The sequence below is a fragment of the Camelus bactrianus genome, chromosome 11 (assembly GCF_048773025.1).
Source record: "Camelus bactrianus isolate YW-2024 breed Bactrian camel chromosome 11, ASM4877302v1, whole genome shotgun sequence".
Lineage (NCBI taxonomy): Eukaryota > Metazoa > Chordata > Mammalia > Artiodactyla > Camelidae > Camelus > Camelus bactrianus.
Window position 1 is genome coordinate 28,667,632 of NC_133549.1, and position 18,884 is coordinate 28,686,515.

General features: G+C 49.9%; 1 protein-coding gene across 1 annotated transcript in view; it reads right to left on the reverse strand.

Annotated features, from left to right (window-relative positions):
* SLC18A2 (solute carrier family 18 member A2) overlaps positions 1-18,600 on the reverse strand; it is a 33,911-nt gene extending 15,311 nt beyond the window's left edge. The window contains exons 1-10 of the mRNA XM_074373547.1: positions 16,428-18,600; positions 15,802-15,937; positions 14,095-14,449; positions 6,427-6,485; positions 6,067-6,150; positions 5,659-5,751; positions 4,955-5,044; positions 4,805-4,848; positions 4,675-4,735; positions 2,104-2,199 (exon numbers count right to left, since the gene is read on the reverse strand). Of these exons, the coding sequence (XP_074229648.1) occupies positions 2,104-2,199; positions 4,675-4,735; positions 4,805-4,848; positions 4,955-5,044; positions 5,659-5,751; positions 6,067-6,150; positions 6,427-6,485; positions 14,095-14,449; positions 15,802-15,922 (1,003 nt within the window). The 5' untranslated portion in view covers positions 15,923-15,937; positions 16,428-18,600. The remainder of the gene's footprint in view (positions 1-2,103; positions 2,200-4,674; positions 4,736-4,804; positions 4,849-4,954; positions 5,045-5,658; positions 5,752-6,066; positions 6,151-6,426; positions 6,486-14,094; positions 14,450-15,801; positions 15,938-16,427) is intronic.
* Positions 18,601-18,884: the final 284 nt, after the last annotated feature.

Sequence of the window (18,884 nt, forward strand, 5' to 3'; positions counted from 1 at the left end):
CCAGGCCGTTCAATTAGGGTGATAAGTAGGTTAAGTAGAGAAAGCAGAAAAGCATCCCTGCCCAGGAGCACGTGCAAAGCCAGCCACGTACCACCCACCCGGGGTGCCTCCCGAGACACCGAGAGGCCCCAGTCACTGCCGGCACCAGAGGGAGAGAAACCCCAGAGAAACAGCTCCCACGGTGTAATCCACCAGTATCAGCGACAAGACGTGACAGAAGTCCGTCTCTCCTGCAGAGCGGTGGGGTCTCCTTAGGACCTTTGAGAGCCTCTGGGTTTCTTCTGCTGTCTCTGTGGCCAGGAAGTTCAGAGCTAAACTTCTGCCTAAGAACTAGCCTTAGTTTAGCTCCCAGAATCTTTCCTCCTTCACTGAATGACTCTTGTTGTTGGAGGCTTGGTTTTGGTCTTGTTTTGCGGCCTGATCCACATACCATAAAATTCACCCTTCTAAAGTGTACGGTTCACCGGTGTTTCATATATTCCCAGGGCTGTGCCACCATCACCAGTATTTAATTCCGGAACACTTTCATCATCCCAAAAAGAAACCTCCCACTCACCAGCAGTCCCTCCCTATTCAGCCCAACTTCTCAGCATTTGGGGCTTTTTCATGAAGGAATTTTTTTTTTTTTTTTTTGATGAAAGAACACAGAAGTTCAATGCAGAACCCAAAAGGACTAGTGCCCAGACGAGGCCGACTGGAGTGAGGCAGGAGGAACAGGGACCAGCCCAAACAGGAGGCAGAGCCAACATGCCTCTGCAGAGGGAAAGTTTAAGTTCCGCTGAGGAAGGCCGGGGGCACTAAAAATGTCAGCTTCTTCAGAACTGAGAGTCTCCATCTGAAGATATCAGTATGTAAGTTGAAAGAACTATGAAAAGAAAATAAATCTCTAGGAAGGACAACTGATAAATTCTTAAAGAAATGTGTGTCTGCAGGGACTAGCCTTCCAAATATTAAGCAATATTCTGAAGCTACAGTAATTAAATAGGAGGGTACTGACACAGGGAGACAAGCAGACAAACTGAACAGAAGAGCAAAATCCAGAAACAGACCCAAGAACACACGGTCATTTCGAGCATGAAGGATGTGGGGGAAATTCAGAGAGACTCCTAGGACTCCCGGCTGTAGGGCTGGACAGAAAACAGAACAGTAACGCCAGATCCCTGCCACACACCTTATAGCAAAATGAATTCCATGTAAATTCAAGATTTTAATGTAAAAAACAGATCAGAAATTTACTGGAGAGAAACGAGGGTGAAAAAATAACCTTAGCAGAGGAAAGGCCATCCTGAGCTTGAGCTGAAATGACAATGACTTGAAGGGGAAGGCTGCTGAATCTCACTCGTAGCATTTTTAAATGTTCTGAAATGTTTTGGAAAATCAAAAAATAGGAGTGTACACATATTATTTAGAGACATAAAGGAAATTAGCAGAAGAAACAACTAAAAGAGTTGAAGGTGATCAAACATAAAGAAGAGATTTGGAGATGAGGAGGCATGGGACAGAGACTGCTGCTTTTTCATCATGGTTTTTATAGTGCTATTTAACTTTAAAATTATGTACATGTGCAACTTGGATAAAAATTAAAAATTAATTGTGAAAATTAAATCTACCTATTGTGACCCAGAAACATGGAAAAACAAGAGGTCACACAGTGATGAAAATGGTTAAGATTCCACCTGGGTTAGGTTTTCAAACATTTCACACACATGGTTGATAAATGCAGAACCATCTGGAAAAAGACACACAGAACTATTAACAATTAAAAACTAAGTCTGTTGTTATTCCCTTTCACTTAAATCTTATTGCTGTCTACATACATTTAATATAACTAGTCCAGTTCAGAAACATGGGGAGATGCTGAATGTATTTTTCCTCTCTCATCTCTGCCCAAGTCTGACACCTTTATACTAATCATGGATGACACAAAACTGAAGCCGAAATAAACCCCAAAGCTCACTGCTAACCTAAGCACCGGCCCCATTAAGTGTTAAACAGAAACAATCACATTATTATCCTGCTACCGGCAGCTCAGAGAGGCTACCATATGAGACCCGCCCTGGAGACAAAAGTCCTAGAATCAGAAGCACCCGCCCCAAGTCTTACCCAGTTGCCACTTGTGGGAACACATGGTCTCCATCATCCAGATGGGCAGGGCCGGCTCCAGCATGGCGATCCCCATGTTTGCAAAGCAGATGGACCCTTTAAGGGAGAAGGGGGTTAGTGTGCTTCTGTTTTGGGTCTCGAGTGTCCCCTACCATTTCCAAACACAGTTCCATCCCTTGTGCCCAAAGCCAGAACAGTCAGCTCAGATACCCAAAACTTCTCCTACTTTTGGAAGAAAGAGATAAATAACAGCTCAAGGTGGTTAATAGGGAGGGCTGTGTTTTAAATTATTATTATTACTTAAAACAACCAGAATAATCCCAGAATCATAAAGTTTGGAACTGGATGGAGGCTTAGAGATCATTTGGCTTAACCATCCCAATTTATTAATGAAAAAAGGGAGTTCCAATTTATTAAAGTAACTTGCCTGAGGCTACCTAGCAGCTCAGGCCACTTCCAGGCCACACACAGACTCAGGTAAACTGAGGCTCCTACACCTGTTTCACTGTGCAACGAACACAGGTTATTTCTAATGAGGCCCTTGGTTACCTGATAATCCAGTGCATTCAGTGCAAATATGCTGCTGAGGGATTTTTTTTTTAATCAACTATACCTACAGGGTATCCATGCAAATATCCATTATCACTGTGTTAACCAGAAGCCTCTGCAAATGCAGGACCATCTGGGGAAGAAAACACACGAAACTACTGCCCCCATCGTTTTGAGAGCATCCTGTGCTGTGCACCGTGGAACCTTTAATTTGCTAGAATCTTGCTTCAAAGAACATTGTGCGATCGTGATTAAGGTGCTCACATTACGGAGAAAACTTTTTTCACTCTTCGTAATCATTTAAAGACAGAACACAAAAACGATGCTGAAATGGTTGGACTCCCCTCATCCACCTGTTCCGTGTTTTCTTAGATTCTGTATGTGTCTTTTTGACATTAATTACAGGGCCAAACAACCAGAGTTGTTCCCATCTCCCCTGTGATCCGGGGAGCCATACCCTGACACCTCCTTATCTAACTCTGACCCACCAAACCAGTATCCTCCACCCAGACAACTGGAGAGGGCACCCAGATGGGAATTATTTAAACTAGCCAGTCCTAAGCTGCTCACCCCAACCTGCCTTTCCCATGGAAACTCCTAGGCTCTGGCCTGGGCCTTCCCCTCACCCCTTTCTGCCTCCCGCCCTAACCTGGTGATTCCCCATGTGGTCCTGAGAGACATGGCGTGCCCTCTTTTCTCAAGAAACATAAGTAATAAAATGTACCATCAATGGTATTGATCCCTCCATGTCATCACTTGGTCACCTCCATAAACTAATTCTCACTGGTATAAATGAGACACTGTCTGGCCCCCAACTCCCACAGTCCAGGCTGCCTGGACCTGCTGATGACCTGACATTCAGTGCTGGCTGGATCTCTGCATCTCCTCCCGGGGGAGGGGAGTCACAGTGAGAGTCCAGGCAGCACAGCCTGTCCACGTGTCTGCCCCAAGGTGCAGGGACTCGCATCTCTGGGCCCTCATCTCTCATCACCTATGTCCTCGTCCCCATCTCGGACAGCCAGGGCTCCAAGGCAACCTTAGTTCGGGGATGTCCCCTGCATCTTGCCGGGGGCACAGAGAGGGCCCTGCGTGAGGAGGTCACCACACAAGGTTTATAACCCTCTGGCCAACAAGTGTGACAGACAAGGTCTAGACCAGGGTCACACGCGTGCTGCCCTGACCAATTGCAACAGCCTAACGATACCAGCCTGCGGTTTTGAAAATGGCTGAATCTGAAAGCCCTCGGGCTCCCCCAGCCCTGCTAGTGTCTGTGACCCCTGCTCAGATAAATGTAGCCAGAACTGAAGGGAACCCTAACAGCCTAATGCCACACTGCACGGCTGCCCTCTCCAGCCTGACCACTGTTGACGACTGTGTCCAGGCCCGGGCCGCATAAGGCTGGTCCCTCATTAGGCAGCCCAGGCCTGTGCAGCTGGGATGGTCGTGGGAGGACAGTCGCTTGGACGGATGCAGCCCATTATCCTCCCCAAGAGCCACACAACCCCAGGGCTTCCTTTGAGCCCATCGAGGCCAAGAACCCAAAGGGCGTCTTCCAGCGGCCAGTCCACCGCTGCACAGGATGCCCCCTCTGCAGAGAGGGAGGTGCCCCTTGGCGACCCTGCTGTCAGTCTCTATTCAAAGATGCCAAGGTGAATCAGACCACCCACCTAAGACGCCTGTGGTGAGGACAGGGACTCATCCCAGAGGTTCAAGGCCAAACAATTATGGCCTCTGACACAAACACAATGAGTAAGTTTGGCCCCAAACAATCCTCCCTGGAGAGCACCTCTGTGACTCAGACATCTTCGCCCCAAATGAAAAATAACAAAGAAGCTCAGCTGTGTCCGAAATTAATGAGAAACATTTAGCTAATAAGAAATTAAAGAAAAACATTTCTTGTGACCTCCTTGTGCCTTTTCTGTTTTACTACAGCCCAACGTTTCCAGCCACAAAATGGACATCGGTCCTCGGCATCCACCCCACCCCTTGGCTGAGAAGAACCGGGGTGCAGGGGAGCCCCACCTGCAGCAATGAGGATGTACGGGTCCTTCAGCAGGGTGGTAAGCGGCGTCCCCTTCTGGCTCTGTCAGGGAAAACAGGGTTAGGAGAGGCTACGTGGCCACCACCGTGCCCACCTTTTCCTGCTGCTCACCTCCGGCTGCACCCGGGACGGCTGGAGCACAAAGAGCTGAATAGCTACGAGAGAAAAAGAAGAAAAGTGTGGCCCTGGGCACCTGACCACAGGGAGGCCGAGCTCACAGCCCCCGAGGTCACGGCCAAGGGGCCAATGGACCAGACTCACCTCCATCCAAGAGCACCAGGGCAGCCAGCACCAGGAACGGGGCTGTCTTCCCCACAAACTCGTACAGCACACTCCCAAAGGGGGGGCCCACTGCAAGGAAGAGAAAGAGGGGCCGGGCCAGGCTGATGCCCTCCCCCAGACTAGGACCATCCACTGTTTCTTGTTTCTCCCTCCACTTCGCTCCCAAAACTATGCAGGGTGGCCACCCTCCATTCTGTTCAAGAGTGTTAAGTTGTCCTGGCAACTTCCACCAAGTGGTTTTACACAATCTGTAAGGGTCAGTCCAAAAGCAAAGATCATAGAGAAACAAGATCCAGGCCAGAAGTGCACAGGAAAACGGACCAGTGAGGACCTCGTGGTCCTTATAAAGCAGCACAGACAGGGACTGTGGGCTCCCAGATGAAGGCCAGGAGTGTAACAGAGGCAGGGGGCCCAGATGTCTCAGGGAAGAGGTTTGCACCTGGCCTGGGAGCTCAGCCAGGGCAGGTGGGGGAGGCAGGCTCAGAAAGGGGGAAGGTCCTCAGGTGGGACGGTAACTCGGAGAATTTGAGTGGAAGGACCTTGGTAGACCATTTTCCCCACCATTTTTCAAAGGCCCCATGGAAGCTGGGACTAAAAAGGGGACAGCAGTGTGAAAGGGGGCTCCCTGTCCAATACCAGACAGGCCCTCCTCCCAGTCCGGCTCCACAGTGGACATCACCCACCTAAGACCCCCAAGGCCAGGCCTCCCAGGGCAATCCCCATGGCGTTGCCTCTCTCTTCATCATCTGTGTACACACTGGCCAGCATGCCCATCCCTAAACAGGAACAGAAACGGTGACAGCTAAGCTCTGGGAGCAACAGAATAATCATCACAACTCGCTCTCCCCATCTGGCCCAGACGGCAGTCTTCCCACGCCTGTCAGGCCAACAAAAACAGAAGGCCAAGCAGAATCCAAGAAGAAGGCGGTACCTTCTCTGAGAACCCACCACCAACCACAACCACCAATACTTTGATTCCCTGAATTATTCCGGCTTATTCTGTAAAGGGCTGCCAGCCCAGGCAACGCTGGTGGACCCTCCGACAGATGGAAGCCCTCCCAGGGCACTGACTTGGGCATTTCCACACCTACCAGCTACAGATGAGCAGGAGGAGCCGACGCCTTGCAGGGACCTGGCAACCAGCAGGAAGCCGTAACTGCTGGAGAAGGCGAACACTGCGGAGAGAATGGCCCAGCCGAGCATCAGCGCAGCCCCTGCTGATGCTACGACCAAATCATCTCAAACAGGGGCTTCTGAAGGCTTCCCTTAACCCGATGGGCTATTTCCATATCACCCACATCATGCTTCTGCTCTCTGAAGACCTCTCCTATCCACTCCTTTCTACAGTTGCTATCAACACTGTCCCCCTCACCCCAAGGCTGTGTCCCCAGCTGGTGGTAGTCAGAGCCCACCCGTGACCCCCACTCAGAAGGCAAACATCAGACACTTACTAACTGTTGAGACAAACATGATGCAGAATCCCGTGAACATTGGAATTGGATAGCCGATTCTGCAAAACAGAACCAAGACGAAAACCTGGTGACTGCTTTGTATTTTTTTAAGCCTCTCCGTTGAGTCTCCCCTGCTTACCCTTTGGGATCAGGAGGATCAGCGCTTGGTCAACTTTTCTAAAAATTCATATAGTTGGTGCTTCCTACATGACCTTTTTGTGTTTGACTGTCTTGGAACGGGAATACATTTATGGATTTCCACGCTGTACAGAAACTTCTCTGGAATAAATGCTAATAAAACATTGGCAAGTAACCGAGAACACATCCAAATACACAGCCCCTGTTTCCATCCTATTTTTTTTTTAATTTCTTTAATTATCATCTTTGCTAAAGCTTCCCCGAAGGGACAACTGCAGTCAAACGATTCTAGTAAAAGGTCATCAAGTGAGTCAACAGGCAGCAGGGACAACCGCACTGCATCCCAGAGGCATTAGGAAGCAGGAGATTTTCAGCTCTGTCTTCACATTGACCCCGATGAGGCCAGCTGAGAGAGATAGGCCTTGTTTTCTGTGCAAAAATTCAACATCCTAATTGCTCTGTAGGACTGTTGTCCATACAGGGCTCTGCAACCAGGTGGGCAGGGGAGATGGGAAGACCCTGGCCTTCTGGTATCACCCTCCTGGCTGGACACCTGGCCTGGCCGCTCAACCCAAGCCAATTTCCCTTTGGCCCCACTGAGAGACCACCCCCCACCCCCCAGAGCTGCAGTGAGTATAAAATAAGAAGTGGATGTTAAACTGCTAGCAGGACACCTGGAACATAAAAAGTGCTTCAGAAATTTGGTTTCCTCCCTCATGCTCTTCCTGTTTTCCTTCTCTGTTTCCTTTTTGTTTCTCTAAGCAAGCAGGTTGGTTCCTGCCGTATGGATGGGGCATGAGAGCGAAGGCCACGTCCTAGTCCCCCGTCCTGAGAGGGGCCCACACTTGCTGAGCTGTTGTCCTACAGGAGATCTGGGTCAACCCAGAACCGCCCTGAGCATCTCCAGGCCTCATGTCCCTCCAGCCCCAGACCCTCCAGACCCTGGAGAGAAACCAGATGAGGGACAAGGAACCCTGAGTCCCAATCACACAGCCTGGGAGGGCTCTCTATTTCAGGCTTGAATTTTTTAAAATCATAATAATACCTTCAGGTTACACTCAGTTCTCCGGGCACTTACACCCATGAGCTCAATGCTCTGACAAGGGCAGACAACCACCTCTGTTTTACAGATGAGGAAACTGAGGTACGAAAAATTAACTTCTCAAATGCCCTCAGGATAATTTCACTCAGGGCCATTCCATCCAGTCCAGGACTTTTTCTTGTAAACTTTACTTACCTTCTCAGGTAGCCAAAAGGCGTATGTGGCTTTAAATAGACCCCTTCTAAAAGTTCTAGTCACATTCATATGTATTTTTATCTGATTCATGTGCATCCAGAAACCAAAGAGCATCCAAAATCACAACAGATTCCCAGGCAGTCCCCTCCTACAAACCCAGGCAAAGATTCCTCTACTCTGACCGGAAATGAGCTTGTAACTCACAAAGCGGGGCTTAAAGCCAATCCCATGAACTAGGAAAGATACCAGGGTTCTGAACTGCAGTCCAGATCTATCAAATGGCAGCTTATCTTGTCTCAACTAGCTCCGAGCTGACTGCTCACCATGCTCTTATTCCGGTAGGCAGAAGAAACCCACGCTAGGTCCAACATGGCACTGCTGGATGCCGACTAAGAAAACTTCCAGGAAGCTCAGAGAGAACTCACAGGCAGTTTATTTTTCTCAGCAACTGCTGCATGTCTGGGGGAAGAACGGACGTACGGCTGCCTTGGAGTAAACAAATGCTTCTCACCCCTTTCAACATCTTACTTGGAAAACCATATGTGTGTCAAAGCTAGTAGAATACCAGCGATATTATATTTAGTCCCACCACTGGCCAAGGTCACCTGGCAGGACACAGCTGGGGGGGGCTTCCTCTTACCAGGAGGCTCCAGCGTTCCCAGAGACCATAAGCAGGGAACCAGCGTGCAGGGTCATCTCTGATACTCACCGCAATTCCGTGAGGTAGCTGGCTTTATCTCTGCTTTCAGATGGCCACATTGAGGCTCAAGGAATTTAAGTAATTTGCCTCAAATTCAGGGCAACAAGCATACCTCGAGCGTCTAAGGTGTGCCAGGTCCTGCTGGCACACACTGCAGTGGGAACAGCAGTCGCAGGAGCAGAGTTCACACGGGGTGAATGGCATGCAGGGTCCACAGTATCTTTTAAAACCAGGTGGCTCTGTCCCCACAGGGCTGTGTGCTTATGGAGAATACGTTTTACCAAGGCCAGGTGCTGTGTCTCTCTTTTAAAATGCTACAGCTACTGTCTTTTTTTTTTTGTTTTAATTCTTTTGGGATTTTAACAAAGCACGAATAGAATAAGCAAATGGCAAAGCCAGAAGGAAACTCAAAGGCTGGCCAGTTCAAACCCTCAAGCTGGATGAGAAAGCTGAGATTCAGAGGCAGAGTGGTTCAGCCATGATCACAGAGCAAGTCAAGCGCTTCTGATACCACTGAGTTCGCAATGCTTCCTTTTTGTCCCCAGACACGTGTGTCCTAGACTTTCCACCCGCCACACCCCTGACAGGCTGCCCGGTGGAAAGTGCTGGGCAGCGTCCTCCACTGAGCTCAGCCCCGAGGCACATACTGCACAACGGGCAGCTCCTGGCCCCCTGAACACCCACCTCCGGAGAGTTGCCCAAGACCCCAGGGTCACTGCCTGGTGGGCAGATCGCCACTGTCCTTTCTCCTTCCCCACAATGTCTCCTAAATGGACAGAACCTCAGCTGACGTTAGTCATAAACGTCTGATCCAGCCTCTTGTCCCAATTCAATGCCATCTCCAATAAAGCACTGTCAAGCAGACCTACAACTGATGTGGCCAACCTTTAACCAAATATGCCGTTATCACCCCCTTGTGAGTCATCCTGGCCCACAGTCTTCCTCCATAGAGCATCAGCGAGCAGTTAATCCAATTGGAATAAGGATGAAAATCACATATTTGAATCCTAGGAAAAAGCACCAAGCAAGAAAAGTTATATTCATCACAGATCCTTACATAGTCAGTGGAGAAACCCCCTTATGTCCCTAAATTGTCACTGACAATCAATACATCTTCTCTAGTGCTTCTAACCAGTTTATCTTTACTACAGAGATTAATGCAAGCTCTCATCTCAGGCTTGCTAGGACCTTGGTCCCCTCTGCTGTGGTAAGTGACAAAAGCAAGGACACAGAGGAGGGGACCGGGCAGGGTAGAAACCATGATCAGATGAAACAAGAGGTGATGTCTCTCTCTGTAACGATCTTGACACACTCCTAAAAGGTGAGCATCAGTCAGCAGAAAGGTATTTTTACATTTGCTCAGATATACTGGGAAGCTTATGGTCAACTATTTCATAAATAAAACAAAATTCCTAGGTTCAGCCCTTGGGTCTGTCTTTTTTAGCTACTAGATGTGTGTGGGGAGGAACGGGAGCCCCGGACATCATGCTCTCCCCAGGGGTTCCCGGACACATGGCTCACGTGAGGGCTTTGCGCCCACGAGAAGGACCCAATTCTACGGCCAGCTTCTGATTTTGAAGCAAAGACTCCGTCACGCCATCCCCCCAACCCCAACAAGGTCTAGGCTGGGAGATCCCTTTCCAGAATAGCTGGTTTCCCTGTCCACGGAGAAGCTTTTTGAAAAGGTCACTGCTTATGCCTACAAAGCCCACTTCAGACCAACAGGCTGAAGCTGGAAGGGAAAAAAATACATATCAACAGTCGATTTTGTAGAGATTTCGTGCCCTGTGGCTTTCTGCCTGTCAGATGTCAGCTAAGATTTGTGAGGGAAAGTAACTGGCTTTCAAACATACTAGGTAACTATGGAAATAAATTAAGCCACTGACGCTGGCTTGATAAAAAGCAGACCACTGAGACAATGACAAGCTGAGGCGGGAGCCCGGGAGCAGCCCCGTCCCTGCCTCCGTCTGCCTCCGTCCCCGCCTCCGCCCCCCAACTTAACCCTTTCCCAAGCCGCCAGGTTCCTTTGCAGCATCTTGGGTCAAAGATGCAACTGCTATGTGAGCCTTACTTTAAGTAAGTGAGGACCATGATGCCACGTTCTTAACCTGACTGATGGACTTAAGGTGGTTTTCACATTGTTTACCTGCCTGGAACATTCCTTGTGTGTCTGTCCGTCTGTCAGTCTGTCTAAAATCCACCTACTGGGCCAAATAATAAAAGGTGTTGCTCATACAAGTCCTTCTCCCCGCTTTACACACAACCGCAATCATAAAATGAATACACTGGAATCAGAAAGTAAGTCCCACAAGCCTCAAAGATGGGAATCAAGTCAACCAAGGCACCCCCAGGTTTTGCAGAGTGTGTGATTGGATGTGCGATCACTACACTCGCCAAAATCAAAGGCCTTTTGCTCCCTTTCTGGTCACATATTATTCAGTAAAAAATATAGTACCTAAAGAGTAAATGAAACAGGAATTATTTGTCTCATATTATCAGCCAAACGAGCACTTAAGTGCTTTCCAAGAATTATCTTTTTTTTATATATTTTCAGGGTTTAGCATGATCTTATCCAATATTTAAAACCAAAGACAGGCAGCCTGCCTCTTGTATCACCCACCCACAAAAGGCAATCACAGAACAGCATCAGGACCATGAATAACGGGGCCCCAGCTTATAACATGGGGGTTCAGGTTATGACGTGTGTGATGTAGGGTGTCTCATTTCAGAGTGGGTCCCACTTACGGCAAAAGGCTCTAGAAAGGAGTGCCTCCAACCAGCTTGTCTCTAGGATGCTCCCCTGACCCCTGTGGGGATGCAGGATGCCTTTCTTTTCCCCATTGTTAGAAGCACTGCAGAGACGTTAGGAAGCTGGACCAGCTCACATCAGAGGCTAGAAAAGGGTATTTTTCTAGGGCCAGGGAGTGAAAGATGCTTCCTTCTCCTGGGTGGCAAACCCCTTTGCCTATAAAATACTAAGGCTGACCCAAAAACTTCTGCTAAAGTCTCCTCAAGACCTGATGCTTTCACTACTCTTTAATCAGAAACATATTAACCAAGTGCAAAGTGCCATTTTAAACTCACTTCTTCACAACGCTGAGAACGTTCAGTCACACATCTTGTTGTAATTGCGGATGTGACTGGTGCAAATTACATCAAAAGACTATTTGCAATGGCTCACAAGGGAAGGTTCTGTAAAAGGAAATGTTATCTATCATTTCTCTGAGCAGAGCCGTGGAGTCCCCGGAAGTGCTGCAGCTCCCCCAGATTCACAGCTACTGGGGTTGGACAATATAAGAAAATATTACTTATTGCTATCATTTTGGAGGGACAACAGAGTTGGTTCAATTGTTTTGCCTACATCGGTATTAAAATTTGTTTGCATTTCCACACTACAAGGCAATGCTAGAAGATGGAGATTATTCTGAAATGTGCTGGAGAGCTGGGAGAGTCAGCTAGGGATTAAATTTTTGCTCTCGATGTAAGTTCCAAAGTGGATTACTCACCACACAAAGAGACTAAATTTCACAGGTCACTAAACAAAATTTGTTTTCTCTTGGAAGACATTTTTTTTGGAGCCCCAAACATGAGCCTTAGGTGGCTGCAATGTCAAAGCATTTGGAGCACCTAATAGGGAAACGGTCTTGCTGGTTTTAAACAGGCTACTTCCCCGTACCATAAGCAAAACATTAAAATCAAGAATGGGACTTTTTTTTTTTAAGCTTTTCATTTGCCATTTGCATTCGGAAGACTGGCACCCTCACATCATTTCAGCCGAGTTCCTGAGTATTACACTGTACAGCTAGTAACGTTCCCGCCCAAGTGATTGGCAAGGCGTTATTACAATAATGTCCTCAATTTTCCCATAGGGTATCTGAGCTGTTTGCTTTCTCAGAATACAAAACCCTGAGCTGTTTTCTGTAATTATACCAGATGCATTTTAAGAAGGACTCGTAGTCTTGAAAAAAGAATGAAAACCCTGCAACTCCCGAGGTCTGCTTGGTTTTCCTTCTGAAGAACAGAGGAACTGCTGAATGTCACCTGGATAATGGCACCTCTTGACTGGCTCCCAATCAGCCCCTCGTCCTGTGTTAATTTGCTTAGCATTTTCTGCAGTCTGATAACTGCACAACGGACTGGAAGCTAGATGTGGTTTCAGATGGTTAGGACTGATTCAACGTCACTACTCAGTCCAGAAAATCAGATCACAAAATGTGCTTCTATGCGACTCACCATGGGTACATTATCAGCAACCTGTGCGTCAGAGGACAGCTCCTGATGGAGGAGGCAGATCTGCCACCCCCTCTGAGCCCCTGACAGTCCCCCAGCCTCATCACCTCACCGACCACCACCCCTAGAGCTGCCCCAATCCCTCAGTCTCACAGAGCCCCACTCTGAGAAGGGCCCTGAGCCCAGTTTAATGCTTCTGCTGTCGCTACCTTGAAATGTTTAATAGTAGTTTCAGAACAGGCCTGCCAGCCCCCCTCCACCTTTCCCTGGGCCAAAGCCTGGTAAATGGAAAGCCCTCCCTGCTGCCCAGCTGCAGGCATGCTGGGCTCCCTGGCTCCTCAACGCAGCTTTGGAACCTCTGGTGGCTCCCAAATGCCCCTGCAACAAACCCCACTCCTCGCTCACCTAGCATGTGGGGCCTCTTACAGCCCAGCCCGCCTGGTCCCACTGCCCTGCCCTCCTCCGTTCACCCAGCCCCACTCTTTTGTTCCCTTTTCCATCTCTAGTTTTTGTCTTTGTTCATGCTTCTTGGCCTGGTTTACAGGGAGGACTCTGGGCACCACCCCCCGGCAACCATTTTTCACATTTCTGCCTTTGGGGTTACACTGCTCTCACAGTGGCCGGCCACTGCCACTCACACTGTCCCAGCTCCTCTCTTTGCAGCTGATAACCTCCTCCTCGCTCTGCAAGCCGCCGTGCTGGGCCTTGAGGCCCCACATACCAGGCAGAGCTGGGCCACCTCAGCTGCAGAACAGCAGATACTTGCTGGCTGGCTGCCCGCCCACGATGGAGATGTGAACAAGTATTCAAAATAATGCGGGTCTCGACAAGAGTCCAGAACACCTAGGTTCATATAAAGCTAGTTTGGCCAGCTTGGATTATCCATAAAAAAAAAAAAAAATCTCTTCCCTTTGTGCACGTGGACCCAGCTCACTCGGTGGGAGATCTGTCTGTTACGCTGCCCGGGACCTCAGGGTCAGCTCCGAGTTTCATACACGCAGCAGGACTGCAGATCATGTCCCACGTTCCCTGCCTGGCCAGCCACACCAGCCTTTACCACGCCTGGTCTGAAGGAAACCACCCCCCTATCTACTATGAAGTGCATGACCAGAGGTGGAAGAGAAGAGAACGGCACACACGACCCCACGATGATGCCCATGGTGGCAATGAAAAGGCAGAACACATGGGAAATCGTGAGTGACTCACGACAGAAACCTAAGGCCAAGGAGACAGGATTTTTCCCCAGCTCACCCAACCCTGTTTCTCCAGGTTCTGATAAATGAGTGAGAAACAGAATCCCCAGGGCAAGTGATCTGGAACAGTATAAATCTCAAACTCTTTGAGCAAAATTAATACAACCCACCTGTTGGTGAGCAGTCCTACGAACGGGTTGGTGAGGAGCTGGACAGTGGCTTTCGAGGCAAACAACAGGCCAACCTGCACGTTCTCATTCAGGAGGTCTTTGTCTTCACTGGGACAGTCAGCAGGGGCAGTGGACCCGTTAGTCACTGTGCGCTGTGTGGTGGTGGCCTTATGCAGCAGCCCCCCGGGAAGGTCGCCGGTGTTGTTTCCGGTGACCATGGTGGAGTTGTCATAATAGGAGAAGATGTTCTGGAAACTGCCTGAGGCGGAGGCCGTGAGCACTGGCTTGGCAGTCTGGATTTCTACGGCCTCTTTCTCATGCTCAATGCTGTACAAGTAACTTGGGATGATGGGGACTGAGGACAAGAGCAGAACAGTGGTGATTACACTGAAACCCTCCCCAGGACAAAAGCCAGCCCAACTGTGGTCATGTCAAATGCCAAAGGAGACCCTCGCTCCGACACTGGAACCGTTTCACGTTGCTAAGCTCACTAGGAAAACAAAGCCCCCGAGGCTGTGAGCACGCCGTCTGCTCGCAGGGCCAGCTGACCGGCCCCAGAGACGCCTGTCCATTGTGGGCTCCTTCACAGGAATATTTTAGGAAAGAAAGATGTGATCTGAAGTCTAGACAGTGCTGACCTGGGGTCAACCAGTGCTTCTCGGAAAGAACTTTAAGTGAGTGAATCAAGGAAATAGAAACCTAAATTTCATTATGTGTCCTACAAAAAAATATAAATAAACCTGCAGGAAGTAATAACTGGGAAATTCTGCAACAGGCCCACTTCATCTTTCTATTGCTTGAGTGGGAAGCTGCAATGTTTCATACAACCCCAAAGCTTTCCTGAGACTTTCATAAAGGAAAGAAAAATCGATGTAACTGAAGCTTTGGGCACGTGTGTAGCAGAGCATTCAGGGCAAAGGAGGACTTAGGCCCTTGTTACTGAACTTGGATGAGCCCCACAGCTCTGATATTCCTGGAAGTAAAAACCTGGCTATTTGATGCTCTGGAAACTGTCAAGAGAGCGCCTGACATTGAAAGAAGGAAAATAACCCACCCCTGAGAGTCCGGAGAAAAAGTTATTTCTTCCTCCATTAGAAAAAAAGGGAGGAATATTTTTAAGGAAAAACATGCCAAATACTTTGCTGTTAATGGGGCTAATTAAGAGGTCTGGATGTCAATTATTTAGTTTTTCAAAAACCCATTATAGGAAAAAGATTAAAGCCAACATTGTTCAAATTGCTTTTGTATGGGTCCCAAAACGTCTTCATCTCAAATCATTCGTGAAATCAATACGTTTAAATGTGCCTTCCTTTTCTGGAGGGAGGGATGTTGACCTGTTCCTTTAGGTGGTACAGCGAATTATTAACCCACATTTTCAGTGGCATAATAATTATTATAACATTATTTTGAATTCCGAGAAAGGCTCCTCCTTAATAAAAAAAAAAAAATTATCGCGGTGAAAGTGACAAGAGGAAGCAGGAAATTATCAGGAGGAAACATAAGTTCTGGGTCTTATCAGATGTCACATTTTCCGACCAGACTACCAGGAAAACGAAGCCACAAACGCGGCTACCAGCCTAGGCGCCGCAGTCTTGGGGGATGTATTTTTACGAAGCCTATTCTCCAACTTTCCCGAACCGCGCTCGGGTAAGTGTGGCGCCCAGGGAAGAGGTGCCCGGGGAGGGGGGACGCCCGGTCCATACGTACCCACGACGGTGAGCAGCATGTTGTCCAGCAGCAGCGCGAGGAACACGATGAACAGGATGAGCTTCCGCGAGTGGCGGCTCTCCTGCAGCCAGCGGAGCAGCGCCAGCTCGCTCAGGGCCATGGCTCCGGGGCTCGGCTGCGGGCGCGGCGCGCGGTCAGGGACCGTAGCGGGCCAAGGGCTGCCCCACCCCCAGGGCTCAGACTTCGTCCGGCCCTTCAGCCGCAGGGGCCCTCGGGGAGACGCGTGCACCGGGCGGCTCCGGACGGCCCCGGGCGTCCCACCCTCGGTTCACCTGCGGAAAGCGCGTCCTCCCCGGCACCTGAGCTCCTCGTTAATAACGCCGGCAAGCGCCCTCGGGGCCCGACTGTGGGCGCCGCCTGGCTTTCCGCCGCCCCCGCAGGTTCCACTTCTCCTCCTGTGCGCTCAGAAAGCGCCGCGGGACCCCCGCGCACCGTGCGTCCTGCGCCCCGCTTTCCCCGGGACGCCCTGGAGCCCCGCGCGCAGCGCCTGGGGTCGGGGTGGGGGACTTCCCCTGCCCTCGGCTGGGCCCTGCTCTTCCCCGCGCCCCGGCGGCGATCTGTCCCCAGCGCCGAGCCTCGAGGACAGACAGCGGGGTCAGCGTTACCTCGGGTGGTCTGCGGCTGGCTGCCTGCCCTGGCCGCCGTGGGCTCCGTCCGTCCGGGCGGCTCCGGATTGCAGCCTCCGCCCCAGCGCCCGGCCGCCGCCGCTCAGTTTACCGGGTCCAGCTCTGACGTCACGGCCGGCGCGGAGCAGGGGCGGGGGGCTGGGGCGCCCCGGCCTCCGCCCTCCCCGCTCCGTCGCTGCCCGGGAGTGGCCGCCCCCTCCCTGTCCCCGCACCGATCCGGACCCGCGCTGCCCTACCGGGCTGTGCGCCCCGGACCCCGAGGCCGCTCAGTCCTAAGTCGCCCGGGGCGCAGACCCTCGCCCTCCGCTATATGTAGCCGCGAGCCTTGGAGACCCAGGCCCAGGTGAAGCGGCTGGGGCGCAGAGGGAAGAAGTCATGAGCCTCGAGGGGTCAAGGGTCTCGGGTGAAGGGTCAGGGATTAGTGCTTTCATCTGGCCTCAGTTAGGGGCTGAAGCTCTGTTTGAGCCTCCCTGTTGCTGAAATTGGCCGAGGACATGAAGGCTAGTGAGTGTGCCAGGCAAAGACGTCTTAGAGTGTTGGGAGCCAGGGACACATCTCTTTCCTGCGGAAGCCACTCTGCACCCCACAGCCCCTCTCCTCTCCCACCTCCAGAGCATGATGCAGGAGTCTTTGGCCATCAGGGTCCTTGGGTTCCTCCGGATGGTGATGTAGAAATGGGGTAAGAGGTCACCTCTCAGTGTCAGCCCACAGTGAGAGTGGGGATGTGAGGGCCCCAGGCTCTTGAGTCCAGGTGCCAGAAAGTAGGTGCCTTGTCACCCTAGTCAGGGGACACTGGAGAATTACGTGAGTGCCTGGCTCCTTAGTAAAAGGGTTCAGGGGGCAGCTGCCTCCGGCCCCTGTGCTGTAGTCCTCGCACCTTCGTGTTTTCCCCAGGGATTCTGGTTAAGAGATGGTTAAAACAGGCAAAGTGCCTGTTTGTGGCTGATCTGGAGCTGTCATCCCCACTACCAAGGAGTAAGAGCCCAGCTTTGATTTCCAAGTCCCTCCATTGCATAAAGAGAAGAGAAGCAAACAGACGTCCCTCTGACATAGCTGGAGCCCTGGGGACCCTCATAGGGGGCTGGAGGAGCAGGAGCTGTTTTCCTGGAAAGCCATTTAGAATAAATGTTATCTGCTGCAGTTTCGGCAGTAGAGTGTGGCTGTGTTTTATTAATGTTTGCTTGTCATCTGGAAACTACTTAGAGCAGCAGGGTGATGTGTGGTGATTCCCACTCTCTGCACCTCCTTACTTTCTTCCAGACACCCCCCTGCACGTCCCATTGCTGTCCCGATGTGAGAAAAATGGTTGGATAAGTAAGTAGGCCAGTAACGTGGGGACTCCAGGCTGTCCCAGGATGTGTGCAACTTAAATATTAAACAGGGAGGAGAGAAGGAAATCCACTTAGGAGGAGAGAACAGATGGCAGGGAGCTGTTTGAGATGGCTGTGAAGGACATCACATTCACGGGGTGTCCCCAAAGTGCCTGGAGTTTCAGAAGCCAAAGATGCAGGCCACGCCCCTGTGCTCCCTGGGACAGAGACATTATGGTTAAGGGCTCTTGTCAGGATACCTGGGGCCCAGTCCTGCTTCCTTGATTGGTGACTTTGGGCAGATTATGTATCTTCCCTATGCCCTAGTTCCCCTATATCTGAAATGGTGATGCTCACTGGACGTACTGCAGGGTTGTTTTTCGGATTAAGTGGGAATCCACAGGCATCCCTTAAGACAGTGTCCGGCACAAAGTGAGGGTGTCAGCTATTCGTTCATCCAACACATGTTTGTTGAGTGTTTACTACATGCCAGGCACTGTGGTTGATACTGGAGAGACATTAATGGCCGAAAGGACAAAAATCCCCGTCCTCAGAGTGATTATACATTCTGGTAGCAACGCTACACCAGGGAACACAGGAAGCCACACCAACTCCAGCCCAGCCAGCTGGAGGAATATGGCGCCAGGGAAAAAGCCAATCTCTGTGCTCCCTCCTCCTGATCCGTGCCACCGCCCCTGGAGCACCATGGCCTATAACAGTGTCTTCTTTTTGTTGACATCCCCAAAAGAGTTTTTCAAAAATAGATATGCCTCACACATTTTTCAGTTGGCATCTAAAATGGGTTTTTTTAAATCGTAAATTTAAATAGTTTTGGATATGTCATATATTCACTTTTATATGTAAAGCCATTATAACTCTGTTTTAAGTGTACCCAATGGAATATAATTAAGAATGGAAAAGCACCATATTATATTTAAAAATACAAACAAGTTTTTCTTTAACAGTCAAAAAATTTAGTGTTTCCTTTTGCCTTCGAAGTGTATTTTCATTCCACTTCCAACTGAATTTTATCCAACTGTAAGGTTTTTATTATTTAAATCCTGTGTTTATCACCTTATCTACTACATGAACTGTGTATATGAATATGCATTAGCTCTTTAAATTT